This window comes from Monodon monoceros, unplaced genomic scaffold (assembly GCF_005190385.1).
Source record: "Monodon monoceros isolate NGI ecotype Baffin Bay Population unplaced genomic scaffold, NGI_Narwhal_1 Super_Scaffold_13, whole genome shotgun sequence".
NCBI classification, from domain to species: Eukaryota; Metazoa; Chordata; class Mammalia; order Artiodactyla; family Monodontidae; genus Monodon; species Monodon monoceros.
In genome coordinates this window covers 51,428,839-51,447,225 of record NW_021703769.1, presented here as the reverse complement: position 1 = coordinate 51,447,225, position 18,387 = coordinate 51,428,839, and the positions used below count along the sequence as shown (strand labels likewise).

Sequence of the window (18,387 nt, the reverse complement as noted above, 5' to 3'; positions counted from 1 at the left end):
TATAAGCTTGTTCCTGCCCTACTTTGGTGAGATGTTATATATTAAGAAAAAGTTAATAGTAGAAGAAATGCCACAAGCTGGCTTGTAATAGCAGTTTTAATTTAGTAGCATGGAAAACAAGTGCTCTGAATTCATAGTAGGGAGAGATTATTGTGTACTGTGGTGGGGGGTGGGAAGGCCTGGTGGGAGAGCGGGCCTTATGCTGGATCCTGAAGCAGTTCAAATGGAAAGAAGTTGGAGGTAGAGGAAGCAGCATGAGCACTGGCAGGTGTGTGTGTTGTCAGATTCAAACTATCGGTGCTTCCCATTTTGTGACCCCAAACCACCAAACAGATTAATACTAAGGCATTATAGCTTGACAGTGAGGTTTGTGGTTTTTCCTTTAGGGTGTAGGGGGAACGTGAGGACAGATACTGTGCAGATAGTGTGTTTGTATCTGGTTCAGGCAGACTTACTGCACTATTGGTTTATTCTTTTTTTTTTTTTTTTTTTTTCGGTACACGGGCCTCTCACTGCTGTGGCCTCTCCCGTTGCGGAGCACAGGCTCCGAACGCGCAGGCTCAGCGGCCATGGCTCACGGGCCCAGCCGCTCTGCAACATGTGGGATCTTCCCGGACCGGGGCACGAACCCGTGTCCCCTGCATCGGCAGGTGGACTCTCAACCACTGTGCCACCAGGGAAGCCCTGGTTTATTCTTAAAATTACTGTAGAAAGTTCAGTTAACCTGAAATCAAATCTGTTCTTGATAGCTGTTGATTAATATAATCTTGGAATATAATGGAAAGTCTTAAAATTGTGGTTGAAAATATGGATTGCTTATTTTTTCCCTTTTCCTAACTCTGAGGACTTATATTATTCCCATCATAAACAACATATTAAATCCTTTCAAAAGTATTGTGAGTATTAAGTGGGGAAAAAAGCAGAAGGAATAGGAAAAATAAGACATGGGAAAATTGTGTTTAATCTTGGAGCAAGGAAGTCCTTTACAAACAGAAGACTAATTTCCTTAATATATAAAGAGTTCTTACAAATCAATAAGAAAAAATTCTGTAGAAAATGATCAGAGGATATCAACAGTCCATTAACATAAAAGGAAATAGAAAATATTTTAAAATGTGGATAGATGCTCCATCTTGCTTATAATAAGAGAAATATAAATGAAAACTACAGTAAAATTTTTACCTAACTGATAAGCTAAGATCCAAAAGTTTTATAACATTACCATCTTAGCAAGTGTGTGGGGTGATGCACACTCTCATAATATTGCTGGTGGGAATGTAAACTGATAAGTTTCTGGAGGGTGAGTTGGCAGCATTGACCACAGTTTAAATTGGACATAACCTTGGACCTGATGATTCCACTTCTCGATGTGTACTCAAATGTATACTTGTGCATAAATGAAATGACACATGTATAGGAATATTCCTTAGAGTCCTATTTTTTATTTTGAAATATTTTTTACTTTACAGAGATGTTATAAAAATAGTACTCAGTCTTCCCTTCCCCTTTCCTTAATTTCCCCTAATATTACTATCTTTCGTGGCCATGGTATAATTATTGAAAACTGAAATAACAGTGACACAGTACTACTTGGTAATATGCCGGTCTTACCTGACTTTAGCTGGGTTTCCCATCCATGTCCTTTGCTGGACCAGGATCCTCATCCTGTACTTGTGTCTCTTCAGTTTGTGTTTGTCTTTCAGCATCTTGACACTTTTGTGTATATATATTTGGGTTCGTCTGGTGTTTTCTTATGATTAGATCGAGATGTGGTTTTGGTGAGAACACAACAGAAAACAGGCTGTGCCCTCTCACCCCACCAGGAGTTGCAGGATGTGGACACATCTCCTTCCTGATGATGGTGACTGCAGTTGCTTAGTTAAAGGTTATCTGCCACTTACTTCACCGTAAAGTACTGTTTCTCTCTTTGAAACCAAGAGGGGGGATTCTTTGAGATTCTGAAGATGTTCTGTTTCTGGTGAACATCAAATCAACAATCTGTACCTGTCACAGCTGTTACTGTGCTTGTCTGATGGTGATTGTCTATTTCCATCATTCCTTATACATTTACTAATTGTAATTCTATAAGGAAGAGGTCCTTTCTCCTCCATTTATTTATTATTTATGTAGGTGTGGACTTATATTTATTTTGTTCACCAGCTGACAGTCCCCCACTGTCATTATGTTGTTGCTCAGGTTGTCCTAGATTTTGTCACCGGGAGCGCCTTCCGCTCAGAGCCTGTGCCCTTTCAGCACGTCCCGTCATCTGTGAGTCCTTCACTTTCTAGCACCACAGGTATTCTGGGCTCATCTGGTGTGTTCTCCAGTGGTCTCGATTCCTTTTATTGGAGAATGGTATTTACAAACCAAAGACCTGGGTGCCAGGGAGGGTGACCACACACCCCAGTTTGCCCAGGATGAAAGCATTTCCTGGGATGTGGGACTTTGGGGTGGCAGGTCCGAGACGGGTGCTCTCCCTGGTGCCAGGTGTGCTCACTGCTGCTTGGGTGTCCGCAGACACAGCCAGGAAGTATGCGTGTGTGTGCACTGTCACCCACATATATGCACCTTGGTGTTTATTTCTACACTGACACTGATGCCTCCATTTGCAGCACAGCAGGGTTCACCCTGGCCTCCCCCTGCCCTTTCCTGACCCCTTTCTCCTGACTTGAGTCACAATGTACTCACTTGCTTGAGCTTAGTATATACACAGAGCAGTTTGAGAATTGCTACCGCTTCTGCTACAGTAATAGTATGCTGTCCTTTTTGAGCCCAGCTTTACAATATACAGTTGACCCTTGAACAGTTGACCTCTGAACTGTGAGGGTCCGCTTATTTGCGGATTTTTTTCACTAAGTAGGTACTGCAGTACTACACAATTTGCAGTTGGTTGGAATCCATGGATGTGGATATGCTTGTGTTGGAGGGCCAACTACAGAGTTATACTTGGATTTTCAACTTCACGGGGGGTGGGGTGGAGGGTTCTGTGCCCCAACACCCCCGTTGTTCAAGGGTCACCTGTGCAAAGTACTGGTTTTTTTCTTTTTCCCCAAATGCTGTTTTCTAAAGTCACTTAGGTTCTTTCAGGGCAGTTATGTTATTCATAATATAGTTGTGCACATTTGTTACTGTTTGTATTTAGTTTTTTGTTCTCCACACACCCTGGTTGCTCTTAACTATTTACTTTTTGGGTATGTGAAACATTACCATGGTTCTAAGAGTCAGAGGGAAAAGGGATACTCAGAAATGCACGTTCCCCTCAGCTCTGCTACGCCATTCCCAACCTTCTTTCTCCATTCTGTTCCCACACATCTGTTATGGGTCGAATCATGTGTCCCCCAAAAGATGCTGAAATTCTAACCCTCAGGACCTGTGAATGCGATCTTATTTGGAAATAGGGGCTTTGCAGAAGATCAAGTTAAGATGAGGTCGTTAGGGTGGGCCCTAATCCGATATGACTGTGTCCTTATAAAAAGGGGAAATCTGGATGCAGAGGCAGACACGAGCAGAGGGGAGACGATGTGAAGTCACAGGGAGAAGGTGGTCATCTCTAAGCCAAAGAATGCCTGGGGCTCCCAAAGCTGGGAGAGAGTAATAGAACAGATTCTCCTTCACAGCCTCAGAAGGAACCAGCCCTGCCAACACTTTGATTTTACACTTCTAGCCTTCACAACTGTGAGATGATAAGTTTCTGTTGTTTAAGCTGCCCAGCCTGTGGTGCTTTGCCACAGCAGTCCCAGGAAATTAACAGCCCTTGTAACCAGTTTCTTATGGCTTAAATTGTGTGCCCCCAAAAGATACGTTCAAGCCCTTACCTGTGAATGTGACCTTATTTGGAAGTAGGGTCTTTGCAGGTATAATAAGATGAGGTCATATTGGATTAGAGTGAGCCCCAAATCCGGTGTAACTGACCTTAAGAAGAGCGAAATTTGGACACAGAGGAGACACACATGGGGAAGAGAGGACCATGTGATGACAGAGGCAGAGAGTGGAGTGAGGCAGCCCCAAGCCCAGGGCTGCTGGCAATACCAAAAGCCAGGAGAGAGGCATGGACAGACTGTCCCTCAGAGCCTTCAGAAGGAATCAGCCCTGCCAACACCTTGGTTTTCCACTTCTGGCCTCCAGAACTGTGAGAGATTAAGTTTCTGTGTTGTAAACCACCTTGTCTGTGGTACTTTGTTACGGCAGCCTTAGCAAACGAATACACAATCTCATTAGTTTCCAATTATCCTTCCTGTTTCTTTTGCACAAAAGAGTGGAAACATGGATATTTTCCTGTATCTCCTTTCTTCCATGAAGGGTAAGCATGCAATCAATAGATAACTCTTTATCACTTTGGAGCATTATTTTTAACAGCACAAGACTGGAAACAGTTTAAACATCCATCAGTTGAGCGCTAGTTAAATACTTATCCATTACAGTGGAATATTATTTGCTCACTAAAAAGAATAAGCAGCTTTATATGTACTAAAACAGAGTGATCTCTAAGATGTTTTTTTTTAAAAAAAAATATTTATTTATTTATTTATTTGGCCGTGCTGGGTCTTAGTTGTGGCATGCAGGTTCTTTTTTAGTTGCAGTATGACGGATATAGTTCCCTGACCAGGGATCGAACCCAGGCCCCCTGCATTGGGAGTGCGGAGTCTTTTTTTTTTTTTTTTTTTTGCAGTATGCGGGCCTCTCACTGTGTGGCCTCTCCTGTTGCGGCCTCTCCTGTTGCGGAGCACAGGCTCCGGACGCACAGGCTCAGCGGCCATGGCTCATGGGCCCGGCCGCTCCACGGCATGTGGACCGGGGCACGAACCCGCATCCCCTGCATCAGCAGGCAGACTCTCAACCACTGCGCCATCAGAGAAGCCCCTGGGAGTGCGGAGTCTTAACCGCTGGACTGCCAGCGAAGTCCCTAAGACGTGTTGTTGATTAAAATATTTATACACAGAAGACTGGAAATAAAAAAGTGTGCCAGCCATAATCCAGTAGCCCCTTCCCCCCATAAGAGAGCAGGTTTAGAACAGTTAGTTCAAGGAGTCTGAAAATGAGAGGAGCCCTTAGCCTCTGAATTGTTCTATTTTGTGTGATTTCTGGTTTCCTTTGGGGTAGGGATGGTTTACAGCTAACCATGAGGAAATGCAACCTGTTCTTTCCTGATGGGACTGAAAGGCAGATGGCGAGGAAAGGACCATGAGCAGAAGGGCAGGACAGGAAGTGGGGATAGGGGTCAGTTCAACAAATGTATGCAAGTGGAGCGGGTCAGGAGTCCTTCTTCTAGGGCATGGGGTGTCAGCAGGCCTGCTGGACTGGGGAGGAAGGAGGTGAGTTCCGGAGGTTTGGGGCGTTGCTTAGTGGAGGGCCTGGAAGACCAGCCTGAAGCATTTGGAATTGATGAGGTTGCGTTCAGGAATAAGTCCTCAGAAATCAGAAATAACAAGATGGAATTGGTGTCAGGAGAATAACATTTTGAAATTTAAGGGATGGGTTGCAGGGAACAGTGCTGTAGGCAGGAAAACCTGCTCAAAGGCCTTGGACCCGGAGAGCTGGGGGAGGTCTGGGGGGACAAGGATAAGTGCTTCGTGCATATCACTGTTGGAAGAAGACGCAGTATGATCCCCTCCTCCCCACTGTGTCCTTTCCTGAGGCCATGTGATAGGGAGTGGTTGCCGATGAAATGTAGTAAGAGGAGTATCAGATGTAAGAATTTCTAAAATGCTTTCAGCATCTTCGTGCTTATGTGGAGGCATGGTCAGGAACACCACCAATCTGTGCTTACCGAGCTTTCTGCCCCTCTTCTTCTGGGGGACCTCCCCCACCACTCTGACTTCCGGTGGCCCAAACACTTTCACGTCCAGAGTAGTGCTCAATGGAGGACTAGAATCCAGAATCCGTCCTGAGGCCCAGCCCGGGTCTTGCATCCCTCAAACATCTCTCCTTTATCCCAGTCTCACTGATTTCATCCTGAAGTTCTACTGTACTTTAAAGCAGAGGGTTCCCAGCTTTTGTGGGGAACCTGTTTATGTCTCCAAATGTGGCCAGGAGCGCTGTCCCTGGGAGGGGAGGCAGCTTGGGGTTGCCCATAGTCCACTGGCATCATTCGCCCTGCATCAGGGCACCAGCTGGGATCACAGGGACCCCAGCACCCCCACCTGGCCTGGTGCAGACTGTTTGTTAAACCCTCTAACCAAATACCATTTAATTCCAGAAGAAATACTCCAGTTGTGGGTTTTTTGTTTTTGGTTTTTTTTTAAGCTATATGGATAAGGTGAACAATACAGTTAGGCCAGAGAATTAAATATCAATATTTAGATTGTTTGGAAATTGAATATTTTCTGAAATGGGGTAGTTTTAAAGGTATTCTGCGTAGAGGTAAAGGCTAACATCGTGTTATTTATAAATCCAAGAATAAGCTTAAAGAAAATGCAGATTTTTATACCTTGTAGGAATGTGGAAGTCAATATGTTGATTTTTAAACCTACAGGTTATTTCTGGACGTTCTAAATCATTCCTTTCTGACTGTCACATGTATGTAGTTACATAACAGGCAGCTGCAGTTTGTTATGGCCTAGACTTTCACATGGAGTGTCTTGTATGTCTGACCTGTATCCTTGAAAAGGTCGGGCCTTAAGTGCCTACTGAACAATGCCAGTCCCCAGCGAGTGTCTTCAGGGGCTGCTGGTGAGGACTGGCTCCATCCTGCCGGTTAGAGTGGAGGTATCTGCACGTGTTTCTTTTTTTTTTTTTTTAATATTTATTTAAATTTATTTGGTTGCGCCAGGTTTTAGTTGTGGCAGGCGGCCTCCTTAGTTGTAGCGTGTCAACTCTTAGTTGTAGCATGTGAACTCTTAGTTGCAGCATGCATGTGGGATCTAGTTCCCTGAGCAGGGATCAAACCCTGGGCCCCCTGCATTGGGAGCGCAGAGTCTTAACCACTGCGCCACCAGGGACATTCCTTTGCATGTATTTCTGTAGCGTCTGTCAACCATACCAGGCTGGGGACAGCAGTGTCAAATGGAAGGGTTTTCCTTCTTCCCTTGCAGTGGTTTCTTGGTCCACTGTGCTGAGCAGGAAGTTACAGAAAAGCAACTCAAGAGACATTGTGAATCCCCTTCCTGATTGCAAAGTAGAGGAGATCATCCCCTGGTTTGCAGTTTTTAAATACACTAATTAAAAAAACTCTTTGACAGTTTTGGACAAAAAGGGAAAGGAAAAGAATCAGCAAAGATTCTTTAGAAGATGATGAGACTGTTTGAGAACATCAACATTTTAAAATTTGGCTCCCTCTTAGGGGTATTTTTTCTCCCTTTTTCCATGTTAGTTACACCATAAGAAGACTGGCCAGCCTGTCGTTATTTCCGGCTCCTGGAGGGGCTGTGAGAACTGAGGCGTGTGTGGGTTTGGTGGGTTTGTGCACGATCTCACTGGGGGACGTAAGTGGGAAGTGGTGTCAAAAGGCCCCTGCCCGTTCCTGCAGTTCTGCCCCAAGTTCTCATATGTTCTTGGTATTTGCCACGTGTGAGGATATGTTACCAGAACTACCTGCCAAAATACCAGCTAGCTGCACTGCATTTGTCACTTCTGATTTCTCCTGGGTGACACTGGGTCTTTTGAGCAAAAGCCTGCCTTAAAGAATTCCACGTTAGCATCTGCCAGACGTGAACAAATTAGGATTTTCTGTTTCTGAAGTCTTATTAACTCTCATTCTTTCTCACATTTGTCTTTTCAGGAAAACCAGTTCTGTGTCCTTGGAGGCCCCCAGCCCAGTCCTGGAGTCCCAGGCAAAACCTGGCTTCAAGCTCCCACGTTGGACGGCGGTTCAGCTCCCAGGCTGCTGAGGACCGGAAGGAGGAGCCCCTGCACTCTATCATCAGCAGCTCGGAGACCGTGCAGGGTACTGTATGTGGCTGTGTTTGGGTCCAGGAAGTCTTTGTTGGCTCGTTGTTGGCTCGTTGCTGGCTCGTGAGGGGAAGATTTTGAGGCAGAAGCAATGATTGATAGAGCCACCCACTCGCTTCAGACGAAGGAAGGTCTTGGTTGGAGGGAGGGTTCCCCAAAACAATGCCTCCTGCGTTTCCGGCTTCTCGGGAACTTCTGACTTCCATCCTGGCGTATCTTGCCCCCTCTGGTGGTCACCCGTGAGTTCGCACGGGGCCCCTTTAAAGTGGTGATTCACGGCACATCTGCTAATAATCATGGAAGCAGGACGCAAACTCAGTGTTGGCCCCGCCGGTGAAGGACTGCAGTCTGGCTTGTCCTTCATTCCTGGCAAGTGTGGAAGGCAATCTCCAGAGCCAGTCCTGCAGTGGGTCCATTTCTGGCCTTCAAATGAGACGACAACAGAATATTTGATGTTTGGGTTAAGAGGAGAAGCGAGGTTTTCTTGTTATTTTGCTCTCTAAATGATCAATTTGGAAACCACTGTATTCAGGAATAGAATCCAGGGTCTCGTTGTTAGAGCCAGCTCGCCTCAGGACTGGGTAAAGTGCCAGCCTCGACAGCCCCTGGATGTAGCCCGACCTGAGGCCTGCGGGCTGTGGGGAGGGAGGCAGGTGAGGGCTTGTGCCCCTACGCCCCTTTCTGTGGGGAGAGGGAACCACTGGTTTATTCCGCTCCCAAGACCTCCTGCCTGAGGCCCAGACACTTGGTTTCTTTCTTTCTTTTTTGTTCGCTGTTTTGAAACATGTTTAAAACTCCTTACCTTAAAGATTTTTTTGAATGTTTTACATAGCATATTCTTCCACGAAAAAAGACATTAAACTTTATTGGTTGTGTCTGCAATTCATTACTAGGTTCTGTTTCCAAACATGAGTTCCAGGCTGAGACAAAGAAGCTTCTGGACATCGTTGCCCGTTCCTTGTACTCAGAAAAAGAGGTGCGGTACCCGCTAATCACTCCCGGCACTCGCAAGGTTTCTTTTGGCAAGACTGTTTCTATGCTATTCTGGGGAGGTGCCAGCTAGTACATTAGCTGTGAAAATGCATTAAATTTGGACAGGTCCTGATCTTGGCTACCAGTGAGAGTATTTTTACCAAAATCTGTTGGGTTTCATGGATAACTATATGCAGGTGATTCTTTGAGCCAGATTGAACCTGGGAATTAATGAATTTTGCTGATAATTTAGAAGTCCTTCAGGTGTTGCCGTGGGGTCCTGCTGAGGTCCATCTCTGTGGTGTTGTTGATGTGTGCTGAGGCCCTGGGTTCACGTCCCTCATCACCTGGCATTGCCACCTGTGGTCTGTGGGGGTGTTGGGGCTGAAGGAGGAAGACCCCGGCCCAGGGTGGAGTAGAGCAGGGAGGAGCTGCCAAGGACCTTTTTGAGGAGATGAAGCTCAAAATGATGAAGCCCAAGGGTGACAGGCCATGGTGAACCATCGTTTCCATGCTCATTTTTGCTAAACTGCAAAGAATTTGAAAAGGGTAAAGCATAACTTTCCAAAATGAAAGGACTTTCCAGGGAATATTTCCAGGTCTCGTCCTGTTAAATTCTATATTCAAGTGTCCCTGTGACATCCGGCTTCGGTTCTCTTGGGGTCAGGCCACACCTCCTTCCCTCTCCCCATGACTGTAAATGGAAGGTCTGTCGCTGGTAAAGGGCTTTACAAACACGGGTTGGTAGTTGGGTCTGTGGCCCTTTTTTCTCCTGAACATGGTAGGTCTGGTTTGTGATTAGATTAAATGAAGTCAGTGAGTCCTTCGTGGAGTAGAAAAAATATGTTTTGAGGATATTTTGACATCCCTGGGCAAGAGTTGAGAAAGAAGTTGTCTCACAGGGTCCTGTTTGGAATTAACTTAACAGATTGACACCTAACTCCAGGTTTGATGTTGAGGAAGGAGCAGTAGAGTCAGAGTCGACATAAAGTTGGGTCATGGCAATGTGATCTAACTTCAGTCATTCTGTGAGCTGCCCTGGAGAAACTGCCTTTGAGGAAAGCAGGACGTCTTTCTGGTTAAACAGTTCTGTGGCATTTCTCCCCCAGCCTGTACCAGTTGCTGCAGATGCTGCTAACCAAATAGGTCCTGCAGCGTTGGCATCTTCTTTCCATTTCCGTAGGTGTTCATACGGGAGCTGATCTCCAATGCTAGCGACGCCTTGGAAAAGCTGCGTCATAAGCTGGTGTCTGAAGGCCAGACGCTGCCGGAAATGGAGATTCACTTGCAGACTGATGCCGAGAAAGGCACCATCACGATCCAGGTACTTCAAGTGTCTCGACGCGGGGCACGCCACCTTGCCTCCCATGCTGGTGACCGCCAGTGCCTCTCCACCCGCTGGGATGGGGGACAGGCTGCCTTTTCGTCATGGCTGTAGGCTCCTAGTAACCTGCTGACCACCGTTACTGTTAATTTACTATAAAAACACTCATTCAGGGCTTCCCTGGTGGCGCAGTGGTTGAGAGTCCACCTGCCGATGCAGGGGACACGGGTTTGTGCCCCGGTCTGGGAAGATCCCACATGCCGCGGAGCGGCTAGGCCCGTGAGCCATGGCCACTGAGCCTGCGCGTCCGGAACCTGTGCTCCGCAACGGGAGAGGCCACGGCAGTGAGAGGCCCGCATACTGCAAAAAAAAAACCAAAAACCCCACTCATTCAACATAGAAAATTTAGAAAATACAGATACGCAGAAGAGGAGACGTTTTATTTATTTATTGTTAAATTTTATTGAAGTATAGTTGATTTACAATGTTGTGTTAATTTCTGCTGTACAATGAAGTGACTGTTATATATTCTTTTTCATATTTTTTTCCATTCTGGTTTATCACAGGATATTAAATATTGTTCCTGTGCTCTACAGCAGGACCTTGTTGTTTATCCATCCTATGTATAATAGTTTTCATCTGCTAATCCCAAACTCCTATCCATCCCTCCCCACAGTCTGCCCCGCAACCACAGGTCTGTTCCCTGTGTCTGTGATTCTGTTTCTGTTTTGTAGATAGGTTCATTTGTGTTGTATTTTACATTCCACATGTAAGTGATATCATATAGTATTTGTCTTTCTCTTTCTGATTTAACTTCACTTAGTATGGTAATCTCTAGGTCCATCCATGTTGCTACCGATGGCTTTATTTCATTATTTTTTTATGGCCGAGTAATATTATATATATATATATATATATATATATATATATATATATATATACCACATCTTTATCATTCATCTGTCAACGGACATTTAGGTTGTCTCCATGTCTTGGCTATTGTAAATAGTGCTGCTGTGAACATAGGGGCGCATGTATCTTTTCGAATTATAGTTTTGTCTGGGTATGTGCCCAGGAGTGGGTTTGATGGATCACATGGCAACTCTAGTTTTCTGAGGGACCTCCATACTGTTTTTCATAGTGGCTGCACCAGTTTACATTCCCACCAACAGTGTAAGAGGGGTTCCCTTTTCGAAGAGGAGAAAACTTAAAATCACCCCATCATTCAAAGATAAATACTGTTGACATTTTAGTGTGTGTCTATTTAGGGTTTTGATCTATGCATTTGTCTACATATCTAAACAGATTTTTTTTTTTTTTTTTTTTTTTTTTTTTGTGGTACGCGGCCTCTCCCTGTTGTGGCCTCTCCTGTTGCGGAGCACAGGCTCCAGACGCGCAGGCTCAGCGGCCATGGCTCACAGCGGCCATGGCTCACGGGCCTAGCCGCTCCGGCACGTGGGATCTTCCTGGACCGGGGCATGAACCCGTATCCCCTGCATCAGCAGGCGGACTCTCAACCACTGCGCCACCAGGGAAGCCCTAAACAGATTTTTAAAAATTTTTTTGGCCACGCCACGAGGCTTGTAGGATCTTAGTTCCCTGACCAGGGATTGAACCCACGCCCTTGGCAGTGAGAGCACGGAGTTCTAACCACTGGACTGCCAGGGAATTCCCTAAACAGATTTTTAAATCATATATTATTTTTTAATATACAGGTGACCCTGAATAACACTGGGGAGGCGGGGACAGACCCTCCCCACAGTCAGAAATCCACATATAACTTCTAGTCTGTCCTCTGTATACCCAGTTCCTCCACATTTGCAGGTCTCCCTACGCAGTTCCTCTGTACCCACTGTTCCACATCCACGGATTCAACCAACTGCGGGTCGTGTGGTACTGTAGGTAGTACTTGCTATTGGAAAAAAATCTGTGAATAGGTGGACCCGCATAGTTCCGATCCGTGTTATTCAAGAGTCAGCTGTAACTCTTCACATTTTTTAAAAAATTTATTTATTTTTGGCTGTGTTGGATCTTTGTCACTGCACACAGGCTTTCTCTAGTTGAGGCGAGTAGGGGCTACTCTTCGATGTGATGCGCGGGCTTCTCATTGTGGTGGCTTCTCTCATTGCGGAGCACGGGCTCTAGGCACGCAGGCTTCAGTAGTTGCAGCGTGCAGGCTCAGTAGTTGTGGCATGTGGGCTCAGTAGTTGTGCCTTGTGGGCTCTAGAGCACAGGCTCAGTAGCTGTGGCACACGGGCTTAGTTGCTCTGCGGCATGTGGGATCTTCCCAGACCAGGGCTTGAACCCGGTCCCCTGCATTAGTAGGTGGATTCTCAACCACTGCGCCACCAGGGAAGCCCCACACTTTTAACTATACTTATACTCTTGTGATGCATATTTCCCCATGTTATTGAATATTCTGTGGTACTATATTTTAATCACAGCCCGGTATTTGGATTAACAGTCTTAGTTTAGACACAGCAATAGTTTTGGCGGCTGTTGTAACCTTTGAGCAGTTTAAAGTCAAAGAGTTAGAAAGGCAGAAGTGGGGTTCATCAGGCAGTGGGCCTGAGGGCCACCACGTTCCCGAGACAGCTGCTCTAGGACCTGCTGGCTGGGATTATGGGGCGGCGGGGGTGGGGGGGTTGTGGGGCACGTATCCTACGGAGTGGAGGGCCTGCCTCCATGGACTCTGCCTCTTCCCAGCAGGCCTGGTTTTGCTTCTCAGAATTGCTGCTGGTGTCTGGTGCTCTCTTGTTCACTCCTTTGCTCTGCTCTGTGCATGTGTGTGCCTTGCTTGCTGCTGCTGTTGTTTTGAGAAGCTTTATTGAGATATGATTTTTACATATAATCAAGTTCCCCAAGTTCAAGTGCACAGTGTGTTTGGACCAACATACACAGTCATGGGACCACCCACACCACTGATGTCATCACCCCAGTATTCCCTGCCTTTCCCAGCCCTTGTCAGCCACTGATCTGCTTTCTGGCACTATGGTTTTCTGTTTTCTGAAATTTCATATAAACAGAATTACACAGGAGGTAGTCTTTTGAGTCTGACTTCTTTCACTTGTCACAGTGCTTTTGAGATTCTTCTACGCTGTTGCATGTATCAGTAGTTTGTTCCTTTCTGTCACTGAGAAGTGCTCTGCTGTGTGGAGGCATCACAGTTTTACGTATCCATTCACGAGTTGGTGAGCACTTGGGGACGTTAGGAATAAAGCCACTGTGAACATTTAAGTCTTCGAGTGGGCATATATTTTCATTTCTCTTGGGTAAATACCTAGGAATAGGATTGCTGGGCTGTAAGCAAAGTGTCTGTTTAACTTTATGAGAAACTGCCAAATGTTCCCACAGCAGGTGTCCCATTCTGCGTAACTCCTGGCAGCATTTGGGATGCCATTGGCTGTACATCCTTGTCAGCACTTGTCACTGTCAGTCTTTTTAATTTTAGCCATTCTGGTGAGTGAGCAGTGTATTTCATTGTGGTTTTAATTTTCATTTCCCTAATGATTAATGGTGTTGAGTGTCTTTTCATGTGTTTGCCATTCGTATATCTTCCTTGTGAAATGTCTTTCAGATTTTTGCTCATTTTTAATCAGGTTGTTTGTCTTTTTATTGCGTTGTAAGAGTTCTTTGTATATTCTAGATACGAGTCCTGTATCAGATATACTTTTGCAAATATTTTCCCCTAGTCTGTGGCTTGCCTTTTTATTTTCTTAGTAGTGGCTTTTGAAAAGCAGAAGTTTTTAATGAAATCCAGTTTATCACTTTTTCCTTTTATGCTTCATGCTTTTAGTGACCTATCGAAAAAGTCTGCCTATTCCAAAGTGATAAAGATTTTCTCCTATCTTTTCTTCTACAAGTTTTACAGCCTTGGCTCTTACACTTAGATCTGTGATCATTTTGTTTTTATGTAAGGGAAGGGCTAAGAGTTGTTTTTCGCCTGTGGCTGTCCCATTGTTTCTGCACCATTTGTTTTTCCTTTCCCCCGTGATTTGTCTTGGAACCTTTGTCAAAAATAACGTGACACTGTCTGTGCAGCTCTTCCTGGACTCTGTTTTGTCCCTTTAATCTATGTGTCTATCCTCTAGTGAGGTTTTCTCCAGTGAGGCCTGGCTGACGTGGCTAGAATTGGCCTTTTCTGGTGACAGTGCTCTTACTTTGCTGGGCCCACCTGGCAAGTGTAACTGATGTGCTCCTGCTGGGTGTCCCCACACGTCCATCCTGGCTCCCTGGTGCATTCGCTTGGGTGCTTAGCTTGTCTCTCTCCTCAGGACACTGGCATCGGGATGACACAGGAGGAGCTGGTGTCCAACCTGGGAACCATTGCCAGGTCGGGGTCGAAGGTAAGCCCCCCGCTGCCCTTTCATCAGGTGCTGCAGCTGTTCCCCCTCTCAGGTTCGAGGGTCTCCCCTCAAAGGGCAGTTCTGGCCAGAGAGGGTAGGTCCCAGACGCTCTGGACACCAGCTTCAGAGGAATGTCCTCAGGCACGAGCTTGTTGGCATTGGGGACTCTTTATCACAGGATTTCACTGTGTCGGCAGGTCTCCGGGGCAGGGCCGCCTCCCTCTGACCAGTCTCACCCCACAGGCCTTTCTGGATGCACTCCAGAGCCAGGCGGAGGCCAGCAGCAAGATCGTCGGCCAGTTTGGAGTGGGTTTCTACTCGGCCTTCATGGTGGCTGACAGAGTCGAGGTCTATTCTCGTTCGGTGGACGCAGGCAGCCCTGGGTACCAGTGGCTTTCAGACGGGTAAGTGAGCAGGTCCCACGTCACACACGGAGTGTCCCCGGGCCCTGGGGCCATCGAGGCAAGTGTCGCCTGCCACGCAGAGTGGGACTCAGCTGGAGCTCGCAGCCTGGTCTGGGAAGCCAGGCTCCTTGGAAAGTGCCAGTGCGCCATCCTGGGCTTTTCATGGGAGGCCTGAGCCCCACACTCAGGGAGCCGTTACTCTTTTTTGCTGGGTGGGTCCCCGCTCTGTGCTCCGGGGCTGGTGCCTTTGTTCTGAGGGCACGTCCCTGACTCCTCATGGGGGTCAGGGTTTGGCTCCCTGGCTGCCCCACCTCCCGCCGTCTCCACCGTGTGCTGGGCCTGCGATGTCCAGGAACATCTCAACTGTTCGTGGAGGATGGCACCCACCATAGCCAAGGTTAAGTGTTTATCTCACAAGCCCCCAAACTTCATTTCTGAATCCTGCTTTCCCGCAGGAAAAGTGAAAGTGGGGCCCACAGTCACCAGGGCCGAGGGATCGACAAGGTGCCCCTCGTGTGCTTCTGCTCTTGGGAGGAGGCATCTGGCCAGGGGTCCGGAGCGCTTGGAGTTAGCACAGGATGGGGGTCTCTTCCCGGAGTCTGGTGCTCACCTGGCCACTTCAGGGGAATGTGAGACTGAGAGGTTGTGTTCAGGAGCGGGGAGCCCTGCGCCCCAGCGGCCACTGTCCCTGGCGGAGGTGTGATGGCCTGGGGCACACTCCAGCTTCCTTTCTATGCAAGTCCTGCCTGCCACCTGGGACTTCTCAGCACTGACAGGCAGAACTCGCCTTCCTTCTCCCGCGTGTCTTAGCTCTGGGGTGTTTGAAATCGCCGAAGCCTCAGGAGTTAGAACCGGGACCAAGATCATCATCCACCTCAGGGCAGACAGCAGAGAGTTCACCAGCGAGGCTCGGGTCCGAGGTGAGCAGGAGCCTGGGCCTCTGGGGACGTGCGCGCAGGTCAGTGCAGTACCTCCTGCCACTGCGTTTTAGGACATTTTGGGGCGGGGGTCGCAGGCGCAGGGCTGGCCGTGGGTTGGGGCAGGGTCAGGTTTGCCTTCCTCCTTCCGAGCAGCACTGTCTGTGCGCTTGCTGGTGGCGCAGGGTCCTGTGCTCGTCCTGCCTGTGCTGTAAGATGTCACCAGCCTGCCCACCCAGCCTGAGTCCAGGCTCCCAGACAACCAGAGCGGGTGCAGCTGCGAGGCGCTCCTCTCTGTCCAGGTCTCACTGGATGCTACTGAAGGTGCCCAGTGCTCTTCAAGGGGTCACGTTAGCCCGTGAAACCCTGCTTATGCCGCCAAGAAGGCATCATGTATCATGGTGGCCTGGGCCTCGAGATCCGGTTTGGGAGTGAGTTCTGCTCCCTGTGTGTGGGGAGGGCAGGGACGAGGCCTCCCAGAGCTGTGTGACCCCTGCAGCACCTTCCAGAGCTTTCATCTACAGAAGCTTCCCGTGTTCATTGCTTTTTTCTGTCTCTTCCAGATGTGGTGACAAAGTACAGCAAATTTGTCAGCTTCCCCTTGTACATGAACGGAAGGCGCCTTAATACCCTGCAGGTGAGGCCTGGCTGCCTGCAGGCTCAGGTGGCTGTGGAGATGAGCCGCTCCACGTCAGGCTGGCGGGTCAGAGGCGGGACTGGGCGTTGCTGTCAGAGCCCCAAGACTGGGTGTTCTGGGGGAGGTGAGATCTGTGGGTGCAGGCAGGTCCATGTGCACCAGGGGGTCACCCTTCACAGCACACGCTTCGTGCTCCTGAGTGTATTCAGTCATGCTGCTGTCACCATGGTCGGTTCCAGAACATTTCACCCCCAGAAACAGACCCCACGTCCATCAGCAGTCATTCCCACTCCCTGCCCCTGGCCCCTGGCAACCAGTCCACTTTCTGGATTGGCTTATTCTGGGCGTTTCATAAAAATGGAGTCGACTACTGTGTGGCCTTTTGTGTCCAGCTTCTTACTGTGTTTTCAGGGCTTATGCTGGTTGTAGGGTGTATCAGTGCTCTGTTCCTTTTCACGGCTCAGTAACTGTCCAGCACGTGGCTCGACCGTGTTACTCGAGCTGCTCACCTGTTGGTGGCTAGTGTCATGATGTTGTGCAGGCTCGTCCAGACCCTGCCTCCTGCTTTGCTCTTCCTGACACTGTGCTGGGGACAGGGCACTTGTTCCCAGAGCCTTTTGTGTGTGTCTCTCTGTCCAGCGCTGGAGAGGGTGGGGCTGGAGACAGAGGGCCCGGGAGGCCGACCCTCAGGAGCTGAGGGCTCCTTTGCCAGCACCCGGGCCCCGCGAGCTCCACCAGGTCAGCTCCACACGTTGTTGGGAGGTTGCGTCTGAAACATAACGTCCCTGTTCATTCCATTTCCAGGCCATCTGGATGATGGACCCCAAGGATGTGGGCGAGGGTCAGCACGAGGAATTCTACCGCTACATCGCTCAGGCCCGTGACAAGCCCCGCTACACCCTGCACTACAAGACGGACGCACCGCTCAACATCCGCAGCCTCTTCTACGTGCCGGAAACGGTGAGCCGGGTGCAGGCCTGCCATGCGAGCTGCCAGGGGTTTGTCCACTGCTCGCTGGGTTTACACACCAGCAGCACTTCCCCTGAACGGTGACAGCTCAGCACAGACATCACAAAAATTGCCTTAGCAGCATTAGGATGAAAGAAAATCCTATACGTCTGGATGGGTGAACAGAAGTTGAAGTGAGGGGTGCTGAACAGAGAGATGTTTGGCCCGGAAGGCCTGGGCTTTGTGGACGGGTGCGGGCGTCCTGTCCCCATGCAGTGCACTCTCCCTACTTCCGCATGGCTTCGGGCAGCACCGTGAAGGCCCCACCAAATCCTGCAGCCGGGAAACCTGCTTGGGTTGAACCCAGCTTTCCTGGCTTTAACTGACTAGAGCCCCACGCCTGTTACCCATCTTGGAAAGAGCTCTTCTACCCTCCCGCTGAGTGTGCTCTGCAGACCAGCAGCCCCAGCCTCCCCTGGGCCCATTAGGAGTGCAGAGCCTTGGGCCCAGGACCCCCGAAGTCAGTTCCCACCTTAACAAGATCCCAACATGATGTGTGTGCAAACGGCAGCGTGGGAGGCGCTGGTTTAGAGCAGGGTTGGCAGACAGCGGCCACTTTGGGCTTTGCAGCCTCGTACCACCAAGGACTCTGCCCCTGTGGCGGAGACTCACGGGCCACGCTGAGATGGGCGTGTGTGGCTGGGTTCCAAAAACTGTAGACACGGGAATTTGGATTTCATGTATTTTTCACATATCATGAAATGTCCTTTTTTGCCTTTTTCCTCAACCATTTAAAAATGGAAAAGCCATTCTAAACTATACAAACAGGTGATTTGGCCTGTGCGCTCTAGTTTGCTGACCCCTGATCCCTAGCAGGTTTGGCTCTGTTCGCAGGGACATGTAAGTCATTGTTTTTATGGGGAGGGCGGCAGCTGCCCAGAGAGGACCCCCC

At 48.4% G+C, this 18,387-nt stretch overlaps 1 protein-coding gene across 2 annotated transcripts in view; it reads left to right on the top strand.

The window, feature by feature from the left end:
• Nucleotides 1–18,387, top strand: part of TRAP1 (TNF receptor associated protein 1) — a 44,636-nt gene that overhangs the window by 13,703 nt on the left and 12,546 nt on the right. Inside the window, exons 2-9 of one of the 2 annotated variants that reach the window (XM_029220286.1) lie at nucleotides 7,718–7,882; nucleotides 8,781–8,863; nucleotides 10,043–10,183; nucleotides 14,458–14,529; nucleotides 14,773–14,933; nucleotides 15,744–15,853; nucleotides 16,414–16,487; nucleotides 17,292–17,447. In XM_029220286.1, coding sequence (XP_029076119.1) covers nucleotides 7,718–7,882; nucleotides 8,781–8,863; nucleotides 10,043–10,183; nucleotides 14,458–14,529; nucleotides 14,773–14,933; nucleotides 15,744–15,853; nucleotides 16,414–16,487; nucleotides 17,292–17,447 — 962 coding nt within the window. Of the gene's footprint in view, nucleotides 1–7,717; nucleotides 7,883–8,780; nucleotides 8,864–10,042; nucleotides 10,184–14,457; nucleotides 14,934–15,743; nucleotides 15,854–16,413; nucleotides 16,488–17,291; nucleotides 17,448–18,387 lie in introns of both variants that reach the window. The other variant, XM_029220287.1, reaches the window with a different exon arrangement.